This window comes from Myotis daubentonii, chromosome 16 (genome assembly GCF_963259705.1).
Source record: "Myotis daubentonii chromosome 16, mMyoDau2.1, whole genome shotgun sequence".
Taxonomy (NCBI): Eukaryota; Metazoa; Chordata; class Mammalia; order Chiroptera; family Vespertilionidae; genus Myotis; species Myotis daubentonii.
In genome coordinates this window covers 47,326,609-47,351,586 of record NC_081855.1, presented here as the reverse complement: position 1 = coordinate 47,351,586, position 24,978 = coordinate 47,326,609, and the positions used below count along the sequence as shown (strand labels likewise).

Below are 24,978 nucleotides of genomic sequence, written 5' to 3'. Positions count from 1 at the left end.
ATGGCGTTTGACAGAATTCAAAACATGTAAACGTAGGTATTTGCTAGTATGTGGCTGAATATACTGTAAAATGAATGCATTTACCATATCACAACCAGGCCAGCATAACCTGGGATTATTGGGTCATAGTTCTGTTTTCCTTGGACTGCTATATTTTTAGTGTTTTATTTTTTGCTATAAAGATATTTAATGGAACTTCCAACGTATTTTGACTTAGAGGAGAAAGTCAACTATAGTAATTATGATAAAAATATAATAGCTTACCGAGCCCCTACTGGCTACAGGCTCTGGGTCAAGACTTTCCGTGTGCTATCTCATCTAATTCTCAAAATAATCCTGTGATATATTATTATCTCAAAGCTGCAGAAAAAGAAGATGAGACACAGAGATTAAATAGCTTCCCCAATGCCACATAAGTGACTCACAAGTGGCAGAGCCAGGCTTTGACCCTGCCTTGTCTGATGACTAACCTCTTGTTCTAGCCCACTGAGCTGCACAGTCTCCAACTCTGCATGCTTTATACATTATGGTCATTACTCAAGGGCAAAGCATACTGAATGACGTGGATTTGTGCTATAAATTACTATTTTCTTACTTCAGTAAAGTAAATCTATAATCAAAAATATAAATTATTATAAGTAGTAGTCATCGCAGTAATCACATTAGGCATGGAACTGATAGACAAGGCCGAACGTGGCCAGTGATTTGTTCAAGAGGGAGTTCGCCCTATTCAAAGGCTCAAACTTACTGCAGTAGTATTGTTGCAGCGATTTTTTTTAAAATGCCACTTTGGGGTATGAATTTCATGCTTACAAAATTTAACACAACTACTTTGGGTTTAGTCAGCAAAACAGATTAAATAGTTTCCTGCATCTCCTGTTTGATTGTATTGGATCCTAGGTATTTTGACCTCGCTTCACATAAAATGAACCATGTTCCGCACCCAAATATAGTTTTGACCTGGCGTAGTTACAGAATGTATTTCCTTTCCAGCACTATCATGCTTTAACTCTCTCAGTAGGAAAATAGGTTGAAAACACACAATCCCACATAAATATAGTAATTTTATTACTATTGGTTCATCTTGCTCTCTCTTCTCTTCTTTTTCTTTTTCCCAAATGACAAGTTGTAGTAAGACCTTGGCATCCACTTATAGTCCTGATGCATTCTAGGGTCATTTGTACCAACATTACTTCTTTTTAAGAAAAACTGTAAGGCCAGTTGGATTCCAATATCTTCTGCTAAAGAAGAATGGGACTACATGATGTACATGCGATGAATAGATATAAGAACAATTTTCCAAACACCCAAGGAGTAAAAATAAAACAACATATAATAAAGGATGATTTACAGGTTAGATTAGCAGACCTGAAACATGTAAAACATCTTTTAACATACTGCATAAAAGGAGAGTTTTCTTTGTAATATAGACCTCCAAGATCACTAAGGGTGTAATGGCAACAGGTGACAAGATTCGGCCTCTCCGTACCCCAATCCCACCTTAACCAAGGACTCCTGTTCATGTATGAAAATAACATGTGTGTAACCACATGTAGGTAACAACAATATCAACAACTAACACTTCTCACCATCTGCAATTCTGCTCAGTGTTTGGTCCCTTTTGAAACAGAAGAGTATCCCCTTATTTTTAAAATCTGTTTTTCCTTTTCTATTGGGGTATCACTAACACAAGTAAAGTGCACAAACCTTGAGGGCAAGTAATATTACTTTTTAAGTTTTGGAAAATACCTTTTATGATTATTATTTTAATCAATATAAGTGTATTTTATTAATCAACTAGAGAGGCTCAGGGCATTAAATTTGTGCACTCGGGGGGGTGGTCCCTCAGCCCAGCCTGCACCCTCGTGCAGTTCGGGAGCCTTTGGGGGACTTCTGACTAACGGCTTAGGCCCACTAGGGAGCAGGCCTAAGCTGCCAGTCAGACATCCTTAGCGCTGCCGCGGAGGCAGGAGAGGCTCCCACCATGCCACTGTGCTCGCCAGCTGTGAGCCCGGCTTCTGGCTGAGCGGCACTCCCCCTGTGGGAGCACACTGACCACCAGGGGGCAGCTCCTGCGTTGAGCATCTGCCCCCTGGTGGTCAGTGAGTGTCATAGTGACCGGTTGTTCTGCCGTTCAGTCAATTTGCATATTAGCCTTTTATTATATCGGATAGGATTTGTCACTTTGGGTTGCCAGCTCCAACAAGATATACCAACATGGATTCATGGTGATCACAGATGGTGTCTATTCAATTTAGGAAAGTATCTTTTAGAGATGAATTGTGATCAAGAACTTTTCAGGCTGGAAAGTGTGTGTTAAATACACATCAGCTGACAAGGACAGATAGGTTCAAAGTTTCCACTATTTGCCTCACAAGAGTCAGCAGTAGCTGGGAGCTTTATTTTACACATCATATAAATCCCCTTCTCCATAACTAAGTAATTCCTTTCCTGTTTTAGATCCTTCAGCCATCCTGGTACCCAATAACTAGTAAACAAGTTTCTGAGAGAAGTATGTGGTGATGGGAAGCATAGTGAAAAATTAATGCATTATAAGAATTGGGCTCAACTATCACATTATTTAGCCTCCAAATATCAAACAAATTCACTGGCTTTCAAGGGCTTAACTTATATAAAAAAACAATGTAAGCAGAAAACCAAAAAAAAAAAAATTGTATTTAAACTAGCCACACATTTTTCTTAACATTTTGTGTCCAGAACATGAAAATTCATTAGAAGCAGAATTCCTGAGATAGATAAATTCTTAACGCCAAAATTCTCTGTTCAGAAACTGTACTCGTTACCTGATTTTCTGTGTTGCTCTAGGGATAATATTATCTAAGAGAAATATTTTTGTATTTTTTTCTCAACAAAATTTCCCAAAGCTTATCAAAAACACTTAAAGTAGTCATTAATTTACCAATTACTTGATTTTTGTTTGCCATCTACATCAAGACAAGAATCAGATTTTCTATCAACATTTAGATACCACATAAGGAAAAAATACTGAGGGTAAAAAAAGGTATTTTTTAATCAGTTACCATGAGCATTATATGATACTATTTTATTTTAAAATTCACTTTTAAGTGATATGTCAAGGCAACATACTATATACTGCTGGTTCTCAAAAACTAAGCAACAGAGATTGCTGCTAGTTTATACCATTATTATAATGGTATAAATTATGTTAGAACCATTAATGGAATGCTGCATAGTGTTTAGAAGAACATAACACATATAGTATATATTTGTAACATGGAAAGCTGTCTCCAAGGCATACTGCTAAGTGAAAAGAGCAATTTGGACAAACATTGTATAGTGTGTGTGTGCCCGCATGCTTGCTTTCATTTGTGTGTGGAATATTTTTGGAATATATTAACAGTGGTAACCTCTATTGATAGGTTACCAGTATGAATACAAGAGTCTTGCCCATAAATTCATATGTAAAAATTAATAAATAAGTAAAGGAGGGAAAAAATTTGAATGAATATAAAATTATCAAATCATGATTCTACTGGAAAAAAAGCTCACTCCTGTGTCAAATCAAGATTTTTTTGTAAGTTTCTTCATTAGTTAAGCGTGCCCAGAGCAAAACTTTCAAATGTTACAAGAAGACATATAATGAAAGCTCATCTTCCCTTCCTTCTTTTGGTTCTTCTCTCCAGAGGTAACCATGGTGGCGTTTCTTGGGCGTTCTACGAACTTTCTACCTAATGCTCTGTGTGGTATATCTTTTTAAAATAACAAAAAACAAAAACAACAACAAATGGTAGACTTGTCCTGTTCTGTCACCGGCTTTTTCTCCTAATCATTTATCTTTAAGGTTGCTCTAAATCAGCACATATAGATTTACTAGTATCTCATTTTAGCAAATTTTAGTACAAAATATGTGCATATGGTAAAAATTCAAGTAGTACCAAAGGAAATAAATAATGAACATTCTCTCTTATATTCATACTGGTAACCTATCAATAGAGGTTACGACTGTTAATATATTCCAAAAATATTCCATACACAAATGAAAGCAAGCATGCAGGCACACACACACTATACAATGTTTGTCCAAATTGCTCTTTTCACTTAGCAGTATGCCTTGGAGACAGATTTCCATGTTACAAATATATACTATATGTGTTATGTTCTTCTAAACACTATGCAGCATTCCATTAATGGTTGTAACGTAATTTATTTAACTAGTCCTCTACTGCTGCACATTTAGGAGTCTTTGCTATTCCAAACAATGTATAATAAACATCCTTATACATAATATATTGTGTAGGGAATACAGAAGGCAGACGCATCTGATTCCAATAATTTCTTCTTTCACCCCCATGAAAGTCAGTTATTTTTCTTATTTCTCAATATAATCTACTTCAAGGTAGGACATTTACAAAGGACATAAAAATTGTAGAAAATGTTAAAAAGAATAAAAAAGTGAGTCTTTTGATTTAAAATCTGTCTTTGACAGTAGTTGCAAAAGTATATTAATTTAAAAACATAGTTGGGTGAAGGGGGGCAAAGGGTGAGAAAATAGGGAATATCTGTAATACGGTCAACAATAAAAAAAAAAAAAAACCCAACCAGTAGATGTATAGGAAGTAAAATATTTGAAAAGGTATTAAAGTCAATAATTAACTTCAAAAACCATTTTTTGTGTGTGTTCACTTTCTACAGATTAATTTGTATAAAATGGAGCAAATAAAGAAAGGGGGAAAGGCCTAAAGGAAGTCAAGTCACAAAAGCAGCTGTCAAGATTGTTGATGCTAAAAGGTTGGGCTAAAGCCAAAGGCAGGAGTATTTGTCCTGTGTACATTTCCCCCTGTTAAATCCCCAAAAGACATAGAAAGCATTCTGGAAGATTTCTTTTTTAAAAGCAGCATAGGTTAGGACATTCTAGGTTCATAACCAACACTTGTGTTTATAAAATATTAGCATTCCAGGAATAGTGATAGAAAGATACTTAACAATAAATTACAAATACTGTAAATTCGGACTTTTTCTTACATTTGCAAACACGTCATAAATTTGAGCTGTGTTTCTTTGTATAAACCCTACTTACAACTGTGCTAAAACCTTTTGGCATAAATGCAAAGAGTATTTTCATAAATAAACTTAGTAAAATCACTGTACACTCCATTAATTCAAAAACACTTCTCTTCAACTTCAAAGGGAAACCCTTCTCTCTCCTTTTTAGTGCAAAGATGGTGTTTCTTTGCTGCTTTAATGGGTTGCTTCTTGTAGTTGTCATAACTACATGCTCCAAGTATGTGATAGTAAGAGATGAGAAGTTAAGTGACATCCATGCTTCAATTCAACATGTCTCAGACATTACAGAGCAATAAGCTCATAAATCTAAGCTCTGAAGGGCCTACCAATAAAAATTCTGCATATACATCCTGTAAATGCAAACCTCAAAAATATGTACATGGTGACTTACATGGTGCTACCTCAAGGTTCAGCTGAAATGAATACATTTTATGAAAAGATATGTGAAATATATATTGTCTAAGTTCCATACATGGATTTACTTGCCCAGCTCTACTTTGAAACATAAAAATGATACTTGCTAGCCCAGCCAGTGTGGTTCAGTGATTGAGCATCAACCTATGAACCTAGGAGGTCATGGGTTCGATTCCCAGTCAGGGTACATACCCGGGTTGTGGGTTTGATCCCCAGTGTGGGGCATGCAGGAGGCAGCCTCTCAATGATTCTCTCTCATCATTGATGTTTCTATCTCCCTCTCCCTTCTTCTCTGAAATCAATAAAAATGTATTTTTTAAAAGTCTAAGAAAAATAAAATAATAATACTTGCTAGCACTTTAGTAAGTGCTAACCAAGTGGCAAGCCCTCCTTGTGCGTTCATCTCATTAAAACTCATTACACCATTTATTGAAGAGACTTTCTTGACTCCATTGTATACTCTTGCCTCCTTTGTCAAATATTAATTGAGCAAAATGACTTGGGTCAATTTCTGGGTTCTCTGTTCTGTTCTGTTGGTCTACTTGTATATGTCTGTTCTTGTGCCAGTACCAGGCAGTTTTGAGAACAGTGGCTTTGTAGTATAGCTTAATATCTGGTATTGTGATCCCTCCAACTTTGTTCTTTCTCAAGATTGCTGCAGCTGTTTGGGGTCTTTTTTTATTCCAGGTGAACTTTTGGAGAGTTTGTTCTAGGTCTTTGAAGTATGCCGTTGGTTTTTTAATGGGGATTGCACTAAATCTATAGATAGCTTTGGGTAGTATGGACATTTTAATGATGTTGATTCTACCAATCCATGAACACAGTATATTCTTCCATTTGTTTATGTCTTCCTCTATCTCTTTTTTCAGCGTCCTGTAATTTTCTGAGTACAGGTCCTTTACCTCCTTGGTTAAATTTATTCCTAGGTACCTTAATTTTTTTTTGTTGCAATGGTAAATGGGATTATTTTTTTAGTTTCTATTTTTGTGAGTTCATTATTGGTGTATAAAAAATCCATAGATTTCTGGATGTTAATTTTGTATCCTGCTACATTGCCGAACTCATTTACTAATTCTAGCAGTTTTTTGATGGAGTCTTTAGGGTTTTACAATATCATGTCATCTGCGAATAATGACAATTTTACTTCTTCTTTTCCAATTTGACGCCTTTTATTTCTTCGTGTCTGATCACTATGGCTAGCACTTCCAGTACTATGTTGAACAGGAGTGGTGAAAGTGGGTATCCTGTCTTGTTCCTGTTCTTAGGGGAAATGGTTTTAGTTTTTGCCCGTTGCGTATAATGTTGGCTGTAGGTTTGTCATATAAGGCTTTTAACATGTTGAGGTATGATCCCTCTATTCCCACTTTGCTGAGAGTTTTTATCAGGAAAGGGTGTTGTATTTTGTCAAATGCCTTTTCTGTATCAATTGATATGATTATGTGACTCTTGTCTCTCAATTCAATAAATGGTGTTGGGAAAATTGGAAAGATACATGCAAAAAAATGAAACTAGACCACCAACTTACACCATACATAAAAATAAATTCAAAATGGATAAAGGACTTAAATGTAAGATGGGAAACCATAAAAATCTTAGAAGAAGCCATAGGCAGCAAAGTAGCAGACACTTGTCGTAGCAATATCTTTACAGATACAGCTCCTAGGGCAATGGAAACTAAGAAGAAAATAAACAAATGGGACCACATCAAAATAAAAAGCTTCTGCACAGCAAAAGAAACCATCAACAAAACAATAAGAAAGCCCACTGCATGGTAGAATGTATTTGTCAGTGTTATCTCTGATAAGGGTTAGTCTCCAAAATTTATAGGGAGCTCATACAACTTAACAAAAGGAAGATAAACAATCCAATAAAAAAAATGGACACTTTTCGAAAGAGGACATACAGAAGGCCACAAGACATATGAAAACATGCTCAAAGTCACTAATCATTCGAGAGATGCAAATCAAAACAACAATGAGGTACCATCTCACACCTGTCAGAATGGCTATCATCAACAAATCAACAAACAACAAGTGCTGGTGAGGATGCGGATAAAAAGGAACCCTCCTGCACTGCTGGTGGGAATGCAGACTGGTGCAGCCACTGTGGAAAACAGTATGGCGTTTCCTCAAAAAATTAAAAATGGAACTTCCATTTGACCCAGTAATCCCAATTCTAGGAATATATTCCAAGAAAACAGAAACACCAATCAGAAAGGATATATGTATCCCTATGTTCATAGCAGCCCAATTTATAATAGCTAAGATTTGGAAACAGCCTAAGTGCACATCAGCAGATGAGTGCATTAGAAAACTGTGGTACATCTACACAACGGAATACTATGCTGCTGTAAAAAAGAAGGCATTCTTACCATTTGCAACAGCATGGATGGAACTGGAGAGCATTATGCTAAGCAAAATAAGCCAGTCAGAGAAAGATAAATATCACATGATCTCACTCATTTGTGGAATACAGTGAACAACATAAACTGATGAACACAAATAGAACCAGAGTCATAGAAGCATTGAATAGACTGTCCAACCTATGAGGAAAGGTGGGGGATGAGGGGGTAGGAGATCAACCAAAGGACTTGTATGCCTGCATATGAGCATTTCCAATAGACACAGATGGGGGTGGGGGTAGGGGCATGTGCTGGGGGGTAGGGGCAGCCTGGGAGAGGTCAATGGGGGGAAAAGGAGACTTATGTAATACTTTAAACAATAAAGAATTTAAATTAATAAAAAAAAACCACCTCATTACAACTCATACATAGTAACTGTGAAGTAGATATCATTAGCAAGAATTTGTAAATGAGGAGGTTATGTCGCTTGCTGTATCTCATAGAGCTTGTTAAGTAGAGGAGTCAGGATTCAAATCTAGGTCTGACTTCAAAGCTCATGCTCTTTCATCACAAAACATTAAACTTGAAACAACAGTATATTTTTTTAAAAAAAAACAGCTAACTACTTTATATATTTTGTGTTCAAGATACATAAAGTATCTTATGCATTAATGCATGAGGTCTCACAATAGAAATAAAAGAATAATGGCACATTTTTTTTATTAACACGTTAAGCGCCCAGCCTGTTTTGTCTTCCGGATGGAAAGTATAGTGCCTGTCACTGGTGACTGACTGGGCGCTTAACGTGTTAATCTCAACCTGGATTTCTCTCTGCTTTTATCTTTGCATTATGGATAATTTTAAACATGTATAAAAGTAGGCAAAACTGTATAATAAGCCCCCAGGTACACATACTCCAGCTTCAACAAGTCAATTTATGATCCAACTTGTTTTATCTACAACTCCACCTCAAAATTTCTCTCCCCTCCTGAGTTATTTTGAATAATATGTCAGCCAAGTACCACTTTATCTTTAAATATCACAGCAAATCTCTTCTAAGATAAAGACTCTTTTTAAAAACATAAGCACAAAGCATTGTCACACCTAAAAAATTAACAGTAGATTCTTTTTAAAAATTTTTTTCCTTTTTGTTGGATTTATTGGGGTGACAATGCTTTACAAAATTATACAGGCTTCAGGTGCACAATTCCACAACACATCATCTGTACCCTGTACTGTGTGTTCCCCACCCAAGTCAAGCCTCCTTGCATCACCATTTATTGCCCCTAACCCTTCCTCCATCTCCTCTTTAATATAAAATATCCAGTCAGTGTTAAAATTTCTAATTCTCTGATAGATATCACTTTTTATAGTGATACATCTCTTTTAATCTATAGTTAATGTGGCTTTATAGTAATATTTACCTTACTCCACTGTGCACTATTTGCTTTTGGCAAGCTATATTTTTAGGGATAAATTTGCTTTGACAAGAGATATAGGCTTGCGATTTCAATATATATATTTTAATGGTCACAGAATGAAAATTTTTCATATTGAAATATACTGAATAACTTTCTCAGAAACCCTCTATGCCAGAGGTTCTCAACCTGTGGGTCGCAACCCCTTTGGCGGTCGAATGACCCTTTCACAGGGGTTGCCTAAGACCGTCCTGCATATCAGATATTTACATGACGATTCATAACAGTAGCAACATTACAGTTATGAAGTAGCATCGAAAATAATTTTATGGTTGGGTCACCACATGAGGAACTGTATTTAAAGGGCCAGAAGGTTGAGAACCACTGCTGCTAACCATGCAGAATCTTCAAGTTGGCAAGAAATTTCCCTGGCCCACGTTTACCACTATCAAAAATGTAATATGAGTGATCACTGGACCAACAAAATAGGATTTTGTTATACACATTTACAACATTTTCAGTCTCCTTAAAATTTTTATTTAAATATTGTGTCATTTGCTTTAGACTCTGGGTCCATGGTGGCAATTTTTCTAATACGTGTGAAGATGGTTTTATTGCAATGAAATTTAAATTACAACTGGAAATAATTAACTTATTTTACAAAAGGGGAAACTCAACTAAATGACATAAACCAGTTTTCTCAAGCGATAAAATGATATTGTGGTCATATGTAAAGGGAAAAACTAATATTATTGTTTAGACATCTGAACGATCATTTTTTTCTTAGATGTCTGATTAGTGAAATGGTAAAAGTTCCATGGCAAAGATTCCAATGAGTTTTCTTTGCAACTTTAAGTGAAAAATTAAGTGGATGAAAGTTCTAAAGTAAGCATGACTTGAAATATCAAGGGAATCTATGTCTTATTAAAAATAAAAGTAAGGTGCCCTGGCCATTATGGCTCAGTGGGTTGGGCGTCATCCCATGCACTGAGAGGTCACTGGTTCGATTCTCGGTCAGGGCACATGCTTGGGTTGCAGGCTCGATCCCTGGGGGGCCTGCAGGAGGCGGCCGATCCATGTTCTGCTCTCACACCGATGTTTGTTTGTTTTTATTGTCTAAAGTTTTACGTATGTCTCCTTTTCCCCCAATTGACGCCCCCAGCCGATGTTTTTTTTCCTCTCTCTGCCCCCTTCCTCTCTCTCTAAAAATCAATAAAAATATTTTAAAAAATAAAAAGGCTTTCCCATGTTCTCCAATCATATTTGAGCTCATTAAAAGAGCTCTTTCATTCATGTCCCTTCTACATTAAAGTAATAAATATTTGGATTATGCTTTATTTTCTCTATGTTTCATTCTTTTCTTAATGAACATAATTCAGGAAGTTGACAGTGGACCAATAAGAAAATCTGGGTGGAAATATGAGGGGGAAAGAATTACCATTAATACTATCATACATTCAACTAAATTTTCCTACTGTTTAGTATGTGTAGGTACTGTGCTTAGGGCTTACACATATTGCAACTAGTCCTCATAACAACCCTGCGATGAGGCAATACGATATCGCCATGGAGAGCAGGGGTTCTGGAACTACTAATCAGTACAGGTGTCTTATTAGGGTGATGAAAATGTTCTAAAATTAATAGTGGTAATAGTTACACAAACTCAGTGACTATACTAAGAACCACTGACATACACTTTAAAAGGGTGAATTTTATGGTATATGAATTCTATCTCAATAAATGGTTTCTATATATTTAAATGTGTGCTACAGAATTACACTGACCAAGTCGGAATCCTTGAGAGGCACGATCTTAAACAAGTCTCTTAACCTCTCTGTGCCTCAGTTTTCCAAATCTGTCGATGGGCATATTAATAGCACCTACTTCGTAGGGATGTTCTGAGGGTTAAATACGATAATACATGTAAAGGACTTAGCACAATGCCTGGTGCAATCCCTGTTTTATAGATAAGAAAGCTGAGGATCAGAGAAATTTAGCAACTTGCTAAGGTCGAATGTCCTTTAGCTAAACAGTGCAGTAGGGCTTTGAACCCAGGTCTGTCAAGCCTCACCCCCCACGCTCTTTCTGTCAAGCATGTTCTTTTCCAGAACAGGAATAAGACTCTCCCTAATGCTATTCAGTGGTTACTCCTCCAGCGCATTAGACCATGGGATTGAATGGAAAACCTGGGATTGATAAGAAAAACGTTGCTTGCCATCCTTCTCCATGTCTGGGCAAGCATCTTTCTTTAAAGGTTCCTCTTGCAGCACATGGTACCGAATCATCACCATAAACCTATGTTTAAATATGTGCTACCAAAGGGCGTTATAAATAAGGGACCTTTTCTAATTAAGGACCATTTTCCTTCCAGGCACCAGACTCCGGTTTAGTCCAAATACCCTGAAGAACACACGGGTGTATTTTGTGTGCAGAGTTAACAAAATTCACCCATCATCTTCCTTCACCAGTGATGGCGAACCTATGACACGCGTGTCAGAGGTGACACGCGAACTCATTTTTTTTGGTTGATTTTTCTTTGTTCAATGGCATTTAAATATATAAAATAAATATCAAAAAAATACATCTTTGTTTTACTATGGTTGCAAATATCAAAAAATTTTCCATATGTGACACGGCACCAGAGTTAAGTTAGGGTTTTTCAAAATGCTGACACGCCGAGCTCAAAAGGTTCGCCGTCACTGTCCTACACAGAAGATCCGGCCACAGATACAAATGCTAGGAGAGTCTGGGGCTATCATTTCTGTCCCTTCTCACTCCCTTCCCAACACTACCTCGTCTTCCAGGGCCGTAACAATTCTTCCGCTAGCTGGGCTCTTTCTTACATATTCCTTTTCTTTGTGCAATCCTAAATTGACCTAGAGACCCTCCTATAGACCTGTACCCACCCGCTGCACCAGTTTCTGAAGCGCACAGTGAACTAAGACCTGATCAGAAGGACTTCCAGGTAAAGGACATTCTCCCTCCCCCGCCCCAAAAGCGTGTCTTAGGGAAGAGCAGGGCTGTGGGCAGAACAACGGGTTTTGCTACTTGATCTTCCTTTACATGTACTAGTATTTCCACATAAGCAAAGACTTTGCTACATATGTTCAACCACTGCCAATAGGTAAACAGTCTTCTGTTCCAAATAAACTCTTTTTTTCAATAAGAGAGAGAGGCTGTGTAGAGGTTGCCCTGTGCTGGAAGAGGACTGCCATGCCACTATTATTAGCATCTGGTAAGATGGGCCCTTTGTCTTTTTAGCTCCAGATAGTCTCCTGTGTTAAGTTCCAAAATTATGTTTTCTTCTCAACATATTATTATACCACATCTCTGACACTAATTCTTTATTTCTCCTTTAGGTAATTAATTCTACCCTCGCAGTTCCATTCATTTCTGCCAGTGCACATTCATGTTCCGGCCCCTGTGGATTTTGGTTAACATCTGTTAAACCCTGAACTGTAGGGCCATTCCCTGAATAGCATATTCACATTTTGCCTTCATATAATTTTCTATTCTCAACCTATGTTTTTGCCATAAATGTTTTAGGACAGTGAGATATATAGTAACCACACATCATATTATTCAAAATACTATAAATAGTATGACTTTAAGTTACAAGAATTAAGAAGCTTTAGAAATATAATATTTTCATTTGTTAAAGTTGGCTTGAAAAAAAACTTGAAATACATGAAAACAAAGTATGAGCTAGGAAAATTAAAATTTTAATAAAAGTAGTATCATCATGCACAACTTAAATTTCTTTAAGGCATGACTGTTCACTGAGATGAGATATAGTGACAGTAAAAGAATAAGGAGTAGGGGAAAGTTTACAATTGGTTAAAAAGTTATAGCGCAAAAACAGCTCATAAAGTAGTTGCAAATTTGGTCTATTCCTTTCGGTGATTATCTGAGAAAATAAAAATCTCGACTTCTAATAAGGTAAGATCATTAACATTCACAAGGATGTTTCTGACATTCTCAACCAGAGTACTGAAAAGAAGGAAAGCCTATACTTTAAAGACATCCCCTCAAACTGGTTGAATTCAGAAAAAAAAAATATTCTAATTTTGAACCTTTTAAAAATGTGTTCCAATCCTGTCCTTTTTTTTTCTTCTCTTTAATCTTGCACACAGCTGTCTGTTGTACTTTTTAGAATCATGCCAGCTGCTGGGTTCATCAAGCAAAGGCAGGAAAACAATGGTTTGAAAGTAATTAGATGCTCTGAGGCTGCAGTGAGGCTCATATTAAAATGTGATAACACTGTTCTAGTGGGAATTTCAACACTGCTCCATTTCTGACATTTCTCTTCTGCCAGACAGGCAGGCTGTGGAGAAGAGCACCGTGATCGGGGAGGTAACACACTGGAATTTATTTCTGGAGCAAATGAAGGATTAGCCGCGTTGGAGCCCTCCCAAGGTTTTTAGGGTGGACTTGGCTACCATCTTATTTGAATGCTTGTGGATCCTGTTGGCCTCTAACAAAGCTCAAGATATAATAGCATATTATAGTTTTAGTTCTATAAAATAATCTAGCACCAATCCACTCAGACAGAGGAAGCGTCAAAGACCCTTGTTGCTAAAAAGCAGGGCAGGGGGGCCCAGCAGGATGAAGGTTAATTAAACACTCCACTAACTTTCCTCAGAAATGGCTAATGCCACTCCGTGGAGAAGCGTTTATAGACGAGACAGAAGGAAACAATACCGTCTCCACCTTCTTAGGGTAAAACCATAAATGGTCAGAGTACTCACCTTGGGGCTGAAAATCCCAGTAGTACCTGAAAAACAAGAAAAAGAATGGAGATGAGTCAAGCCTGGATTTCTCAATCTGGGTTGGCATATGGTAGCTATAGCACCCAGTCCAGAAAGCTTGCTAAATAGTCGGTAACTAGCCAAAGCTACTACCCACTTTGACAAGAACCCAAGGGACTTGGAAGAGCCTCAAAGGCTTGAAAGCGGCATTTAACTCACTGTAACTCCTTAGATAACTTTGACCACATTGCTGGAGATGTCCTAAGAGGTTTGCTAGCCATGGGCCAGGGTTTCTCATAGGAGCTTACAGACTCTGAGCAGGACAATTCTTTGTTTGTGACAACCTGTCTCCTGTATTATAGGACAACCAGCATCACTGGTCCTGGATATCAAATGTCAGTGGCACCTCTAACACATCCCCCTCCCCCCGCCCCCGCCCCCGCCCCACAACACATCCTCAAATACTTCTGGACCTAAATTCTTCTTAATTTTATAGGTCAAGCATGAGCAACTGACAAGGTCATCAAACAGTTTAGTATCTGAGCCAAGTTTGAGGCTCTTGAAGCCTGCCATCTCCTTTTTTATTTGGGGAAATGATTGGCAAAACTGACAACCCTTAAAGCCTTAAAACTAATGAAACAGCAGTGGTAGGAAGGATCATTTTTAAGTCACTTATTTGGAATCTAAATTGCATCCCCTCCCTCCAAAACAATGTTATATATGGTGGCTACCCACAAAAGTCTATTGTATTTTGGATCCCATTTCCTCCTGCCTTCACAGGAAGCTTACATTATTTCTATATTGATTTTCTCTTGTATATAATCAACCTCTTCCTCTCAATTTCGCACTTTCCATCAGCATTTTGTTAATATAAAAATAAAGCAAACCTTCCCTCACCCTCTTCATATCCCTCCATCTTGGCTGTCCTCTTTTCCCTCACATCACAGTGAAATTTTCAAAAGTTTGTCTACAGTCTATCTCTTTATTTCCTCACCTCTCACTCATTTCTCAACATAGTCCAATCTCGCTTACAATCACCACATGTTATTTCTTGCTGTGGTCATAGTGACCCTCCCATACCACTAAGTAGAGTGAATAATTCTTATCTTCATCTTGACCTCCCAAGAGTTTATATGTGCATATGAGCATTTCCCCCTTGGCTAGAGAGTCACAGTTTTATCGAATTCTTAAAAGAATCCATTATCCGCCTCCCGCACCCCCCAAAAAAGACTAACAGAAGGGCATAGGTGATTATTGTGTATCTTCCAGTACATACGTGACTGAAATAAGGTGTGACCACTTTAGGGAGAAACATTAGCCCAGTGAGTATCTAGGTTATTTGTTAATAAGATAAAAATTCAGAAAGTGGAGAGGAAGGAATCAGTGGGGCGGATGTTGCCATAATCCAGTAATGAACCCGTGGGAAATGATCAGAGATGAGGAAGAGAAGATGGAGAAGGAACCTCATGCTTGGCTTTTCTTCTTCCTTTCCTTTCCCAGAACAGTTCTGGACTGGCAGCCAGGTGAAGGGAAATGTAAGATGGCAGGGAAAGTGAAAGACAGCGTTGCCAGCTGCAGTGGGAAAGAAAAGAGGGAAGAAGAGGAGAAAGGGGTGGAAAATGTGAAGCTGTAACATCCCGGAAGGCGCCCATGTGGATGTAGGGACATGCAAACAGGAGCTGGCGTGACGGGTCAGTCTCCACCCAGCAGACAATGCAGCTCCACACTGAACCTGCTGGCCACTGTGAAGAGTTTTCCATAAAACTCCTTTCTGTAAAATACAGCTAATCAAGCTAATCATAAAAGGGCTGAGCAGTCTGTCATCTTCCCCTTCTATTTTCCATCTTCTTTTGAGGCACCACCCAAGCCCTTGATTCCAATCATTAACCAGCCTCTAATTCAATATAAATAGAAATTAGGGTGCGAGCATATGAGCGCATGCGCACGTGTGTGCGTGTGTGTGTGTGTGTGTGCACGCACCTGCACTCCTCTCTCCAAAATGCTAATGGCGACAGCAGGAACTTCGCTAACCGATGTTCTCATGTATCACCCACAAATAACCCTAGTGATGCAACAGCAGTTAAAAGGCCAACTCGTGGCAAATTGTTAAGTAGGTAAAATATGCTTTTCATGATTTCAGCCTCTTCTTTTGTCCTCTCACCTCCATAAGCCCCACTCCAACTCACACACATATTTTCAGTCCCCTCCTCTACCTACATAACGTGCCCCTGGCCTTCCGATTTCTCTGGTTAGTTAGAAAGATGTTTTAAGTTCGCATATACTAAGAGTATTGCTTCTGCCAATAGCTGTGACTTAAGAAGGCTGATTATAAAAAAAGATTAGATTTAACAGTATCAAATACAGTAGGTTTATCTTGATGTTAAAAATCAGAATCTGCTTTATTCTTGATAATACTGTAATTAAATATTTCTGTCAATAAAAATCATATGTAGAACTGAAATGAGATGACATGAAGTGGAATGTTAGTTCCCTTATTTTTCAGAAGTTATAAAATTATCCTGTTACCCTACCTTTTTTCCCTCTCCTCTTACTCTAAGTATTAATTAGCACACACACACACAGTTCACAGAGGTTACTTTTAAAAGGCAAGGCCAAACGGTGAGCAACCTCATCCCTCACTGGAGGAGCCATGGATTACTCTCTGCTGGACACACTTAAGGCCTTGATCTTGTCTTGTTAAACATATCGTGTGGGTTGCCTTCATCACATTCTCTGGAAAGATGATTCCACACCAGCGAATTCTACACTCTTTAGGTGGCATTTAGTCAAATCCTGCCAAAATCTTCTAATTCTTATCCTTCACTTTGAAAACAATTATCCCTTAGCCAGAGACCCCAACAAGTCTGAAACTAAAAGTTTTGAACCCAGATGCAAAGACCACATTAGAAGTATATGAAAGAAAAAGCATACACACACACACACACAGTTGTGTTTATCCTAAAAGTCTCTGAGAATTCCATATCAGGCCTGTGCATATAGATGACAGATGCTTCTTTAATCTTCTCTTTGAAGCTTTGGCTTCTATGTGAAAGGGAGGCTATCACTCCTCTATAATAGTCATATTCAACATTATCAGGTCCATGCAAATAAGATTTGAAACTAGGAAAAGATGAGTACAAAATGAGCAGAGAGAAAATGCTAAAACCATATTGATGATTATTATTTTCACATTCAATCAAAATAAATACATTTTTTTCTTGTGCTTCCAAAAATGAAAATGAAAGAATAAAAGTCCACAACATTAAGTTTACTCTACAAAATAGTCTTGAACATTTAGGGTTAAACATTATATGCAAGGCAAAGTTTGTGATACATGTTTTAAATTAAACAGGTTTCAATTAAACATTAATTTATTTTTATTATTAAAGTATAGTTGACACAATATTATAGTAGTTGCAGGTGTACAACATAATTACTTAATATTTATATATGTACCTTATGAAGTGTTTAACATGATAAGTAGAGTAACCATCTGTCCTTTTACAGAGTTATTACAATATTATTGACTATATTTCCTATGCTGTACATTACATTCCTATGACTTATTTATTTTACAACTGGAAGTTTGTATTTTTCAATCCCCTTCATCTTTTCACCCTTCCTTCAATCCCCTTTAATTGCACTTTAGTTTAAGGAAAGGTACAACAAATAAATTGAACCCACTGTATTGACGGAATCTTGATGAGCCCCAGCCCATCAAGATTATGATAATAATAACAATGTTAAGATGTTTTGAACACATTGTTGGACACTGTTCTAAGCAGTTCTCTTATATTAACTCACTCCCCCTTCAACTCTAACTGTATTATTATGTTCATTTTCTAAATGAGGAAACTGAGGCATCAAGAGGTGAGATAACTTGCCCATAATCACACAGCTAGTAAATAAGGCTAACACGTTACCAATCCTAGCAACTAGTTCCAGAACAGGCACTCTAATAATAAATTAAGGAGGTAAAACAAACAACTGTGACTATCCTCATATTGGAAATATCTAGGAAGAAAAATAATTATATTTCCTAACTATAATTTAAAAATTAGCACATTCAGTATTTAATATAAACATTGATATATATATATACATATATATATATATATATATATATATATATATATATATATATATATATATATATATATATATCATGTGTTATTTTATTTAATTTTCATCACAACCCTAGGAGGTCAGTACTATTATTATCCCCATTTTATAGATAAGAAAACTGAGACTCAGGAAGGTCAAGGAACTTGACCAAAAATCATGTAGCTATTAAGTGACAGAACCAAGATTTGAACCCAGGTCTACTTGCTTCCAGAGCACAAGCTCTTAAATCCCATGTTAACTATTTTTCAATTAGCTGTAATATTTTTTTTAAAAAAACAGTATTAAGAGAAAGTATAATTGTTTTGTTAGACAACCTATTCTCAGAGAGTACACAGATCCGAGGTCTTTAACTTGAAGTCAGTCCATAGTTGAGCTTTGGGAAATAAACATTATGTTCTCTTACTCCCTAAAATTATAAGTGAAAGGTAATATATGCTTTCTTTTCCCTTGAAAAAGAGTCCAAAAACTTCATTAGATTTCTGAAATATATCAATAACTCTCTCCCTCCAACATGAGAAGACCCTCTGGGTTAGATGAATAAGGTTGTAATGGCATTATAACACTAGATCTATAGAAAGGCCAAATTCTGTACTGTTATAAATCTAGAACATCTAGATGAAAAAATTTTGCAACTAAGGTATTAAAAGGGTTATTTTATCTGTCACTTATGTAAATTTAAAACTCATCAGATATTCCCTGCTACCTGGTAGACAAAATCAAATCTCTTCTTGCTGTCTTAAGGATGTCTAAATTTAAGGTTCAGTTTTTGTACCAAAACAGTGGTGCCTTCTAAATGGATAGGCAGTCTGCAATACTCAATGTTCAGAGACATCTTCTATTTCCCTCTTGACCATCTCTATTCTCTGGTAATGGCTGTTTCCAAACAGACTGTAAAGACTAATACTGAATATTATTCTGGCATTAGAAATGGAATCTTAGAACTCAAATGGACACCTGGTTGAGTAGCGCTTCAACGGCAAATTGATAAGAGTACGAAAACCCTTGCACTTGATCTTAAGCAGTGAGCCATGTGGTAGAGACTGATTTATGTCCAAGGAAATGGGCTTTCTGAACAATGCTAATCGTCTGTACACTGTAGATATTTCCTATAATCTATTTTCTCATTTGAGAAGATTTTACCTGATTTCAAATCGTCTTTCTACCTGTGTTCCATCCTACCTTGCAGAAGGCCTGGGCGAGTGGCAAGGGTACTATGGCCAATGACACTCAAGAACAGAAATGGGAAAAGAGCACCATCTGGTGGAAGCCTCTGGTGGAGGCATCAGAGGCCTGGGACCCAGGGGTTGGGATACCTGCCTTAGAAACAGTTGGGAAGGAATAGGTAAGGTCCCTGTAGGGGAGCTGGTGCCCCTCTCGCCCCAGTTCCTTTAATTTATCAAAAGTGTAAGATCCAGTGCCTGCCTACAAGAAGCTTACAATCTAGTCTAAATTATGAGATATTTACACATGAAGAGATGCCAATCTAAGATAGTAAATAACAAACACGATGGTAATAATAGACAATACACATTTAACTGAATAGAAGAACCTGTCAAAAAAAGTTTCTGTGTTCTTTTTTGAAATGTAACATTTCTGTAGTCTTGAGTCTATAGCCACACATTTAAAAAACCTACTCCAGAAGGCAACATAATGTTCTCTTACTTACAAACTTGAAGTCACAATTAATCTTTTACTAAATGCCAAACAAGCAAAATTATCTGATGTTGACAGTATTACCCATGACTAAGAATTTTTTTGAAGTCTATTCCAAGACACTGAAAAAAGTAATAAAATTTAAAAAGAAATAAAGCCCTATTTCCCACAAGAATCTTTTATAACACTTTTACTACATAAAATCCCTGCTATTGTCAATTGAACATCCGCTCTGATGCTAACAGTAAGAAATCTGGGGGCTCTTCTTTTTTAAAAATATATATTTTTATTGATTTCAGAGAGGAAAGGAGAGGGAGAGAGAGGTAGAAACATCAATGATGAGAGAATCATCAATCATCTGCCTCCTGAATGCCCCCACCGGGGACTGAGCCCACAACCCAGGCATGTGCCCTGACCGGGAATCGAACCGTGACCTCCTGGTTCACAGATCAAGGCTCAACCACTGAGCCACTCACTCTGGGTGGGTGGGGAGCTCTTCTTGATTAGTCCGTGATTATGCTCTTCCGCTCAACACTGGGAACCAACATTCTAATATTCCTTCCTCTCCGCTCTAGCATTGGGACTGCAAATTCTGGTTATATGTCTACACGATACCCATACTCCCTGTATCAAACATAACTCAATGAACTACTTTTAAAATGCTAGCCAGGTCCCCTGTGGCACAATAAAGGACCTTAAATGTCAGGCCAGAGTTTAGATTTTTTTTCTTCCTTTCTGCAGATAAACGGGAGCAACTGAAGGGCTGGTTGGTTGGTTTGCTTGTTTTTATGGACAGGGAATGGTGTCTGTTGAGATAAATCTAGCAGAAATGTGCAGCCTGGCTGGGAGGGAGAGGTGCCAGAAGGCAGTTCAGGAAGCTCCTGAAGATCAAGAGAACCGGCAAGAGATTTGACAATAGACTTGGAGGCAGGTCGGGAATAGAGCATCAAGACAAATGTCAGAGATATCTTTTGTTTCCAAACTTGTCTATTGGAGAAAACAAAGCAACCCTCACATACGAAGAACTCCAGCTGGTTACCATACTTTAAACTGCATTATCTTTTTGTTTTATTTTTGTTGTTTTCTTTTTTGCTTGCTTCAGGTTAATAGCTACTCTTGGCCCACAGAGACCTCCTAATTATCTGATTAGTGAATAACAGATATTTGTATGGCTCTGTGAGTGTGGCCATATACTCACTGGATTTTACAGCTGGAAGGACACTGAAGGTCATTTAACCCAGCCCCTGGCTTTACAGGTGAGAAAAATGAAGCATGGAGAGATTATCTGATTGCACCATCGAAGTTTAAAAGTCCACACTGTGGAGCTACCACCATTTATCTTGTGCAGAATCAGAGGCAGGTTTGAAAACGTGATATTCATTTTAAAATTCTTTTGATATTTTCTGTGTTATTAACATGATCACATTATTCATCTGAGAGCAAATGTTACAGACAAAAAAAAAATTAAGCTGGAATGGTTCTTAGAACTCATCTAGGCAGGGTGGATTTCTCAACATTAACATGCCAACATACCCTCTGTATCTCAAGTTAGGAAGGCTGCATTCATTCTCTCAAACATGAATAAATCTTCATACTTTGCCAGATATTTCTGTGAGGGTATGAAAGCACAGAAAGCCTGAACTGTGAGTCAGTTTGGCTGGAATTTTCAAATTGTGCAGTGATGTGATTGGCCCAAAACATGCGCAAGGTAAAAATTGGGGCTAGAAGAACCCAGGTCTGGCCAATGCCAGACCTGTCTCACTGCCTGCAGATAAGGATTGCTAAGGGTGGATCTGGGATCAATAGTAAAAGATGCCTAGCAGGAGCAAGTTTGGGGGGAGGGGGAGTCCCAGAGAGGCCAGGCTCAGGATGCAGAGGGGACCTAGGTTCATCGGAGCAGGTGGCAGAGGCCCAAAACAGACATGTTTGAGGAGGGAATAGGGCTGGATTCTGAGTTGGGTCCAACCTGAAACCCTCTGTTTTATCTTGTGAAGTAGGCTATGCTGTCATGTAAGAATGCAAAGTGATATGATGATGACAGTTATGGACTTGAGGGGAAATCAACATTGAGGAAAATTGGAAAGCTTGCTGATATGGGGCATCCTATATAATAAAAGGCTAATATGCAAATTGTCCGCTCGACTGGAGTTTGACCGGGAGTTCGACCAGGAGTTTAGCCAGGGGGCAGGGCCGGCTGGCGAACCTCCCACGTCCCCTCCCCTCCGGCCAGCCCAGCCTGATCAGCCCCAGTCAGGGCCGGCCAGACCCCACCCGTGCACAAATTCATGCACCGGGCCTCTAGCATAATATAACCTTGAGGCATTATTAAGGGTTCAATTAAGGTTGGTGACTAAGATTTACTGTCAATCCAATTGTATAATTTTGCTCCAGCACTGATACCTAGCTGCTCAGGTATAAGAGCATAAAGGTGGATAGTTGAATTGATCCAAGGTTAGGATTTTTTTAGGCTTGTGGGATAAAACGACAAGAGAGTAAGAGAAGACTGGAGGTTCATGTCATGGAGTTCAGGCTGGCCAGGGAAGAAACAAATGGCCAAAGACTTAACTATGGTATCTGCACATATTAAATACTTTTAACAACCAATTAAAATATCAAAAACAAAAGGTATTATTACTCTACTCTTCTCTCTCAAGACCATCCTTTGTTCCACGAGTTACAAACCTTCCCTACCCTCATATTCCTTGTTTCAGTGGTTGACATCTTCATACACCACCAACTGAAACTTACGAATAATCCTTTTACTTCGTTTTCTGTTTCTATGTATACACCCAATCAATCACCAAGACCTGTAGATTCTACTCCCTTAATACTTTTTAATTTATCTCCTTCCATCTCTACAGCCACTGAATTCATTCAAGCCCTCAGAATGCCTCACCCAGATCAATGTAACATCCTAATTGGTCTGCCTTCCATTTTGCTCCTCTCTAACCCATTCTCCTCAATGATTATGGAGAAGGAAGTGGAAGTGACCTTGAAGAGCAAAGTCTTTGCAGCCAGGTCTGTGTTAGGGTCTCAGATCCTCCATCTTTGGGCTGTGAGAAGTTAGCTGCCACCTTGTTTCCTCATCTTTAAAATAGAAATGATAATCATACCTGCCTCGTATGGCTCTTGGGAGGACTGAGATAATGCAAGAACTGAGACTAGGTCTGGCTCCTGGCAGGCCTTCAATAAATGTCAGCTGCTATGTCATTAGCACCATCATTATTCTAATGGCCTAAGGTACAAACCTTGTCTTATTATTCCCCTGCTTGAAGCCCAGTCCCTAGGTCCTCCTCTGCTCTGCTCACCCTCCTGCTGTTACAGGTCACTGCTCTATCTGCCAGCACACTTTCCCCTTTGTGCCCTGTCTTCTCTTAGGGAACCCTTGGTGGTCCTTTGAGGCTCAGTTCACTCTCCAGTTTTAGGTGCTCCCACAGCACATTTGTACACACCTCTCAGCAACACCTAAAATAGGTACTAAAATGTTCTTGTGTCTCTATGTGACTGAGCTCTCAAGGGCCAGTGGCACAGGCTTATGCTCAATAAATGCTTGCTAAATAAGTAACTGACGGTGAGAAACAGAAGGGCCGGCTGAGTTCAGCATGGGGTGCATTTCAGGGAGGGATAGGAGACAAGGCTGAAAAGGCAGGCAGAAGGCAAGGCTCTCCCAGCAATGCAATAGGGTGTGGATTTCATCCCAAAGAGAAATACCTTCCTTTTCCTCTAAATTACTCACACAAAGGCAAACTGGGGGGTGGGGGGGGGGGAGAAAATCAAAGGAAAAGAAGAAAAAAAAGCAAGTAGAGAAAAATAAAAATAAGAAAGCTTTGTTGAATTAAAATCTTCATCCCAATGAAGAATTATCCCCCCTCACTCACCCTCCCCCAAAATATGGCTTCAAAGACTAGCCACAAAATGACCGGCAAAAAATATACTTCAAAAGACACGACTGAATACACATCACAGTGGCAAGAATCCAATATATAAATACAATCAATTTGTTTCCTCATTAAAAGCTTTCATGAAGAAAATGATTTAATACAAATGCTAAAGCTACTGACATAGATTAATTGAAAAATAACAACAGAATCCTAATTAAAGACATAATATTATTTCACTCATACTACACCAAAATCTGAATAGATATATAAAAATAAAATCCAGAAAGTAGGCTTCTACTGGTAACCACTCTAAGAGCTACAATGGATTACTGAAGATAATAATAATAATAAACCTCCTACCTTTATGTGTATACTTTCTTCCAGTTAAGAACCAAGATGTATACAAATTCAGAAATCATTTTTAATGTATTTCACAGTTTAGCCCTCAACTTGATTTTTTTTCCTAATTGTACAAGATTAGATACTAAAATATCATTCTTTCCCATTTATTTTGTTGTACAATACCTAGAGTAGTCATCATTCAGCCTTTACATGGAGGTACTCAATTATTAAAATTATAAAGAATGGAACTGAATTTCATCGGAAGGCCAATAACTATAGGACCAGTACTATGTCTAGATTAATACATGTCAGGGCGTCACCTGCAGTTCAACTACAATCAACAGGCCAACCCTAGGACTCACCTGACTCATTGTAGGACCAGGGCTTCAGGTTATATCCCACTTCAAGGGACTTTCCAGCATTAGAAATGTCTCTACATGTTGCCTTTCCATAGGAACTCAAACAAGACAGCAGGCAAACATCAGGCCAAGGGAAGGACCAAGACCATTTGCTACTGACCATATCCCCATCATGCACTCTAGGAGCTAATTAAGTTGAAATGTTGTCAGCTACTTGCTGGTAAAATGTTCCTGTCAATTATCCCCAATCACATTGGGGAGACCTCACCACCCAAACCAGCAGCTTCTACTCACACTTCCTAGTCAAGCCCTTCTTCTGTCTCCTTTACTGTTAAAAACTCAGTTGAAAATCAAAGTAGCTTCTTACCACATCCCCGCCCCCCCCCATCATAAGAGGGTCTTTTGATAAAGATTTTTACATATACTTGTCTGATTTTAAGAATCTCCTGGAGCCCTTATTGAAACATGAATTCTTGCCTGGCTGGTGTGGCTTGGTGGTTGAGCATCGACCCATGAACCAAGAGGTCACTGTTTTGATTCCTGGTCAGGGCACATGACTGGGTTGCGGGCTCCATCCCCAGTAGTGGGTGTGCAGGAGGCAGCAGAATGCTCTTTCTCTCTCACCAATGTTTCTATTTCTCTCTCCCTCTC

The 24,978-nt window shown here is 38.2% G+C and overlaps 1 protein-coding gene across 1 annotated transcript in view; it reads right to left on the bottom strand.

Moving 5' to 3' along the window:
* SKAP1 (src kinase associated phosphoprotein 1) overlaps positions 1-24,978 on the bottom strand; it is a 254,985-nt gene that overhangs the window by 196,296 nt on the left and 33,711 nt on the right. Inside the window, exon 3 of the mRNA XM_059670733.1 lies at positions 13,968-13,993. Within this exon, the coding sequence (XP_059526716.1) occupies positions 13,968-13,993 (26 nt within the window). The remainder of the gene's footprint in view (positions 1-13,967; positions 13,994-24,978) is intronic.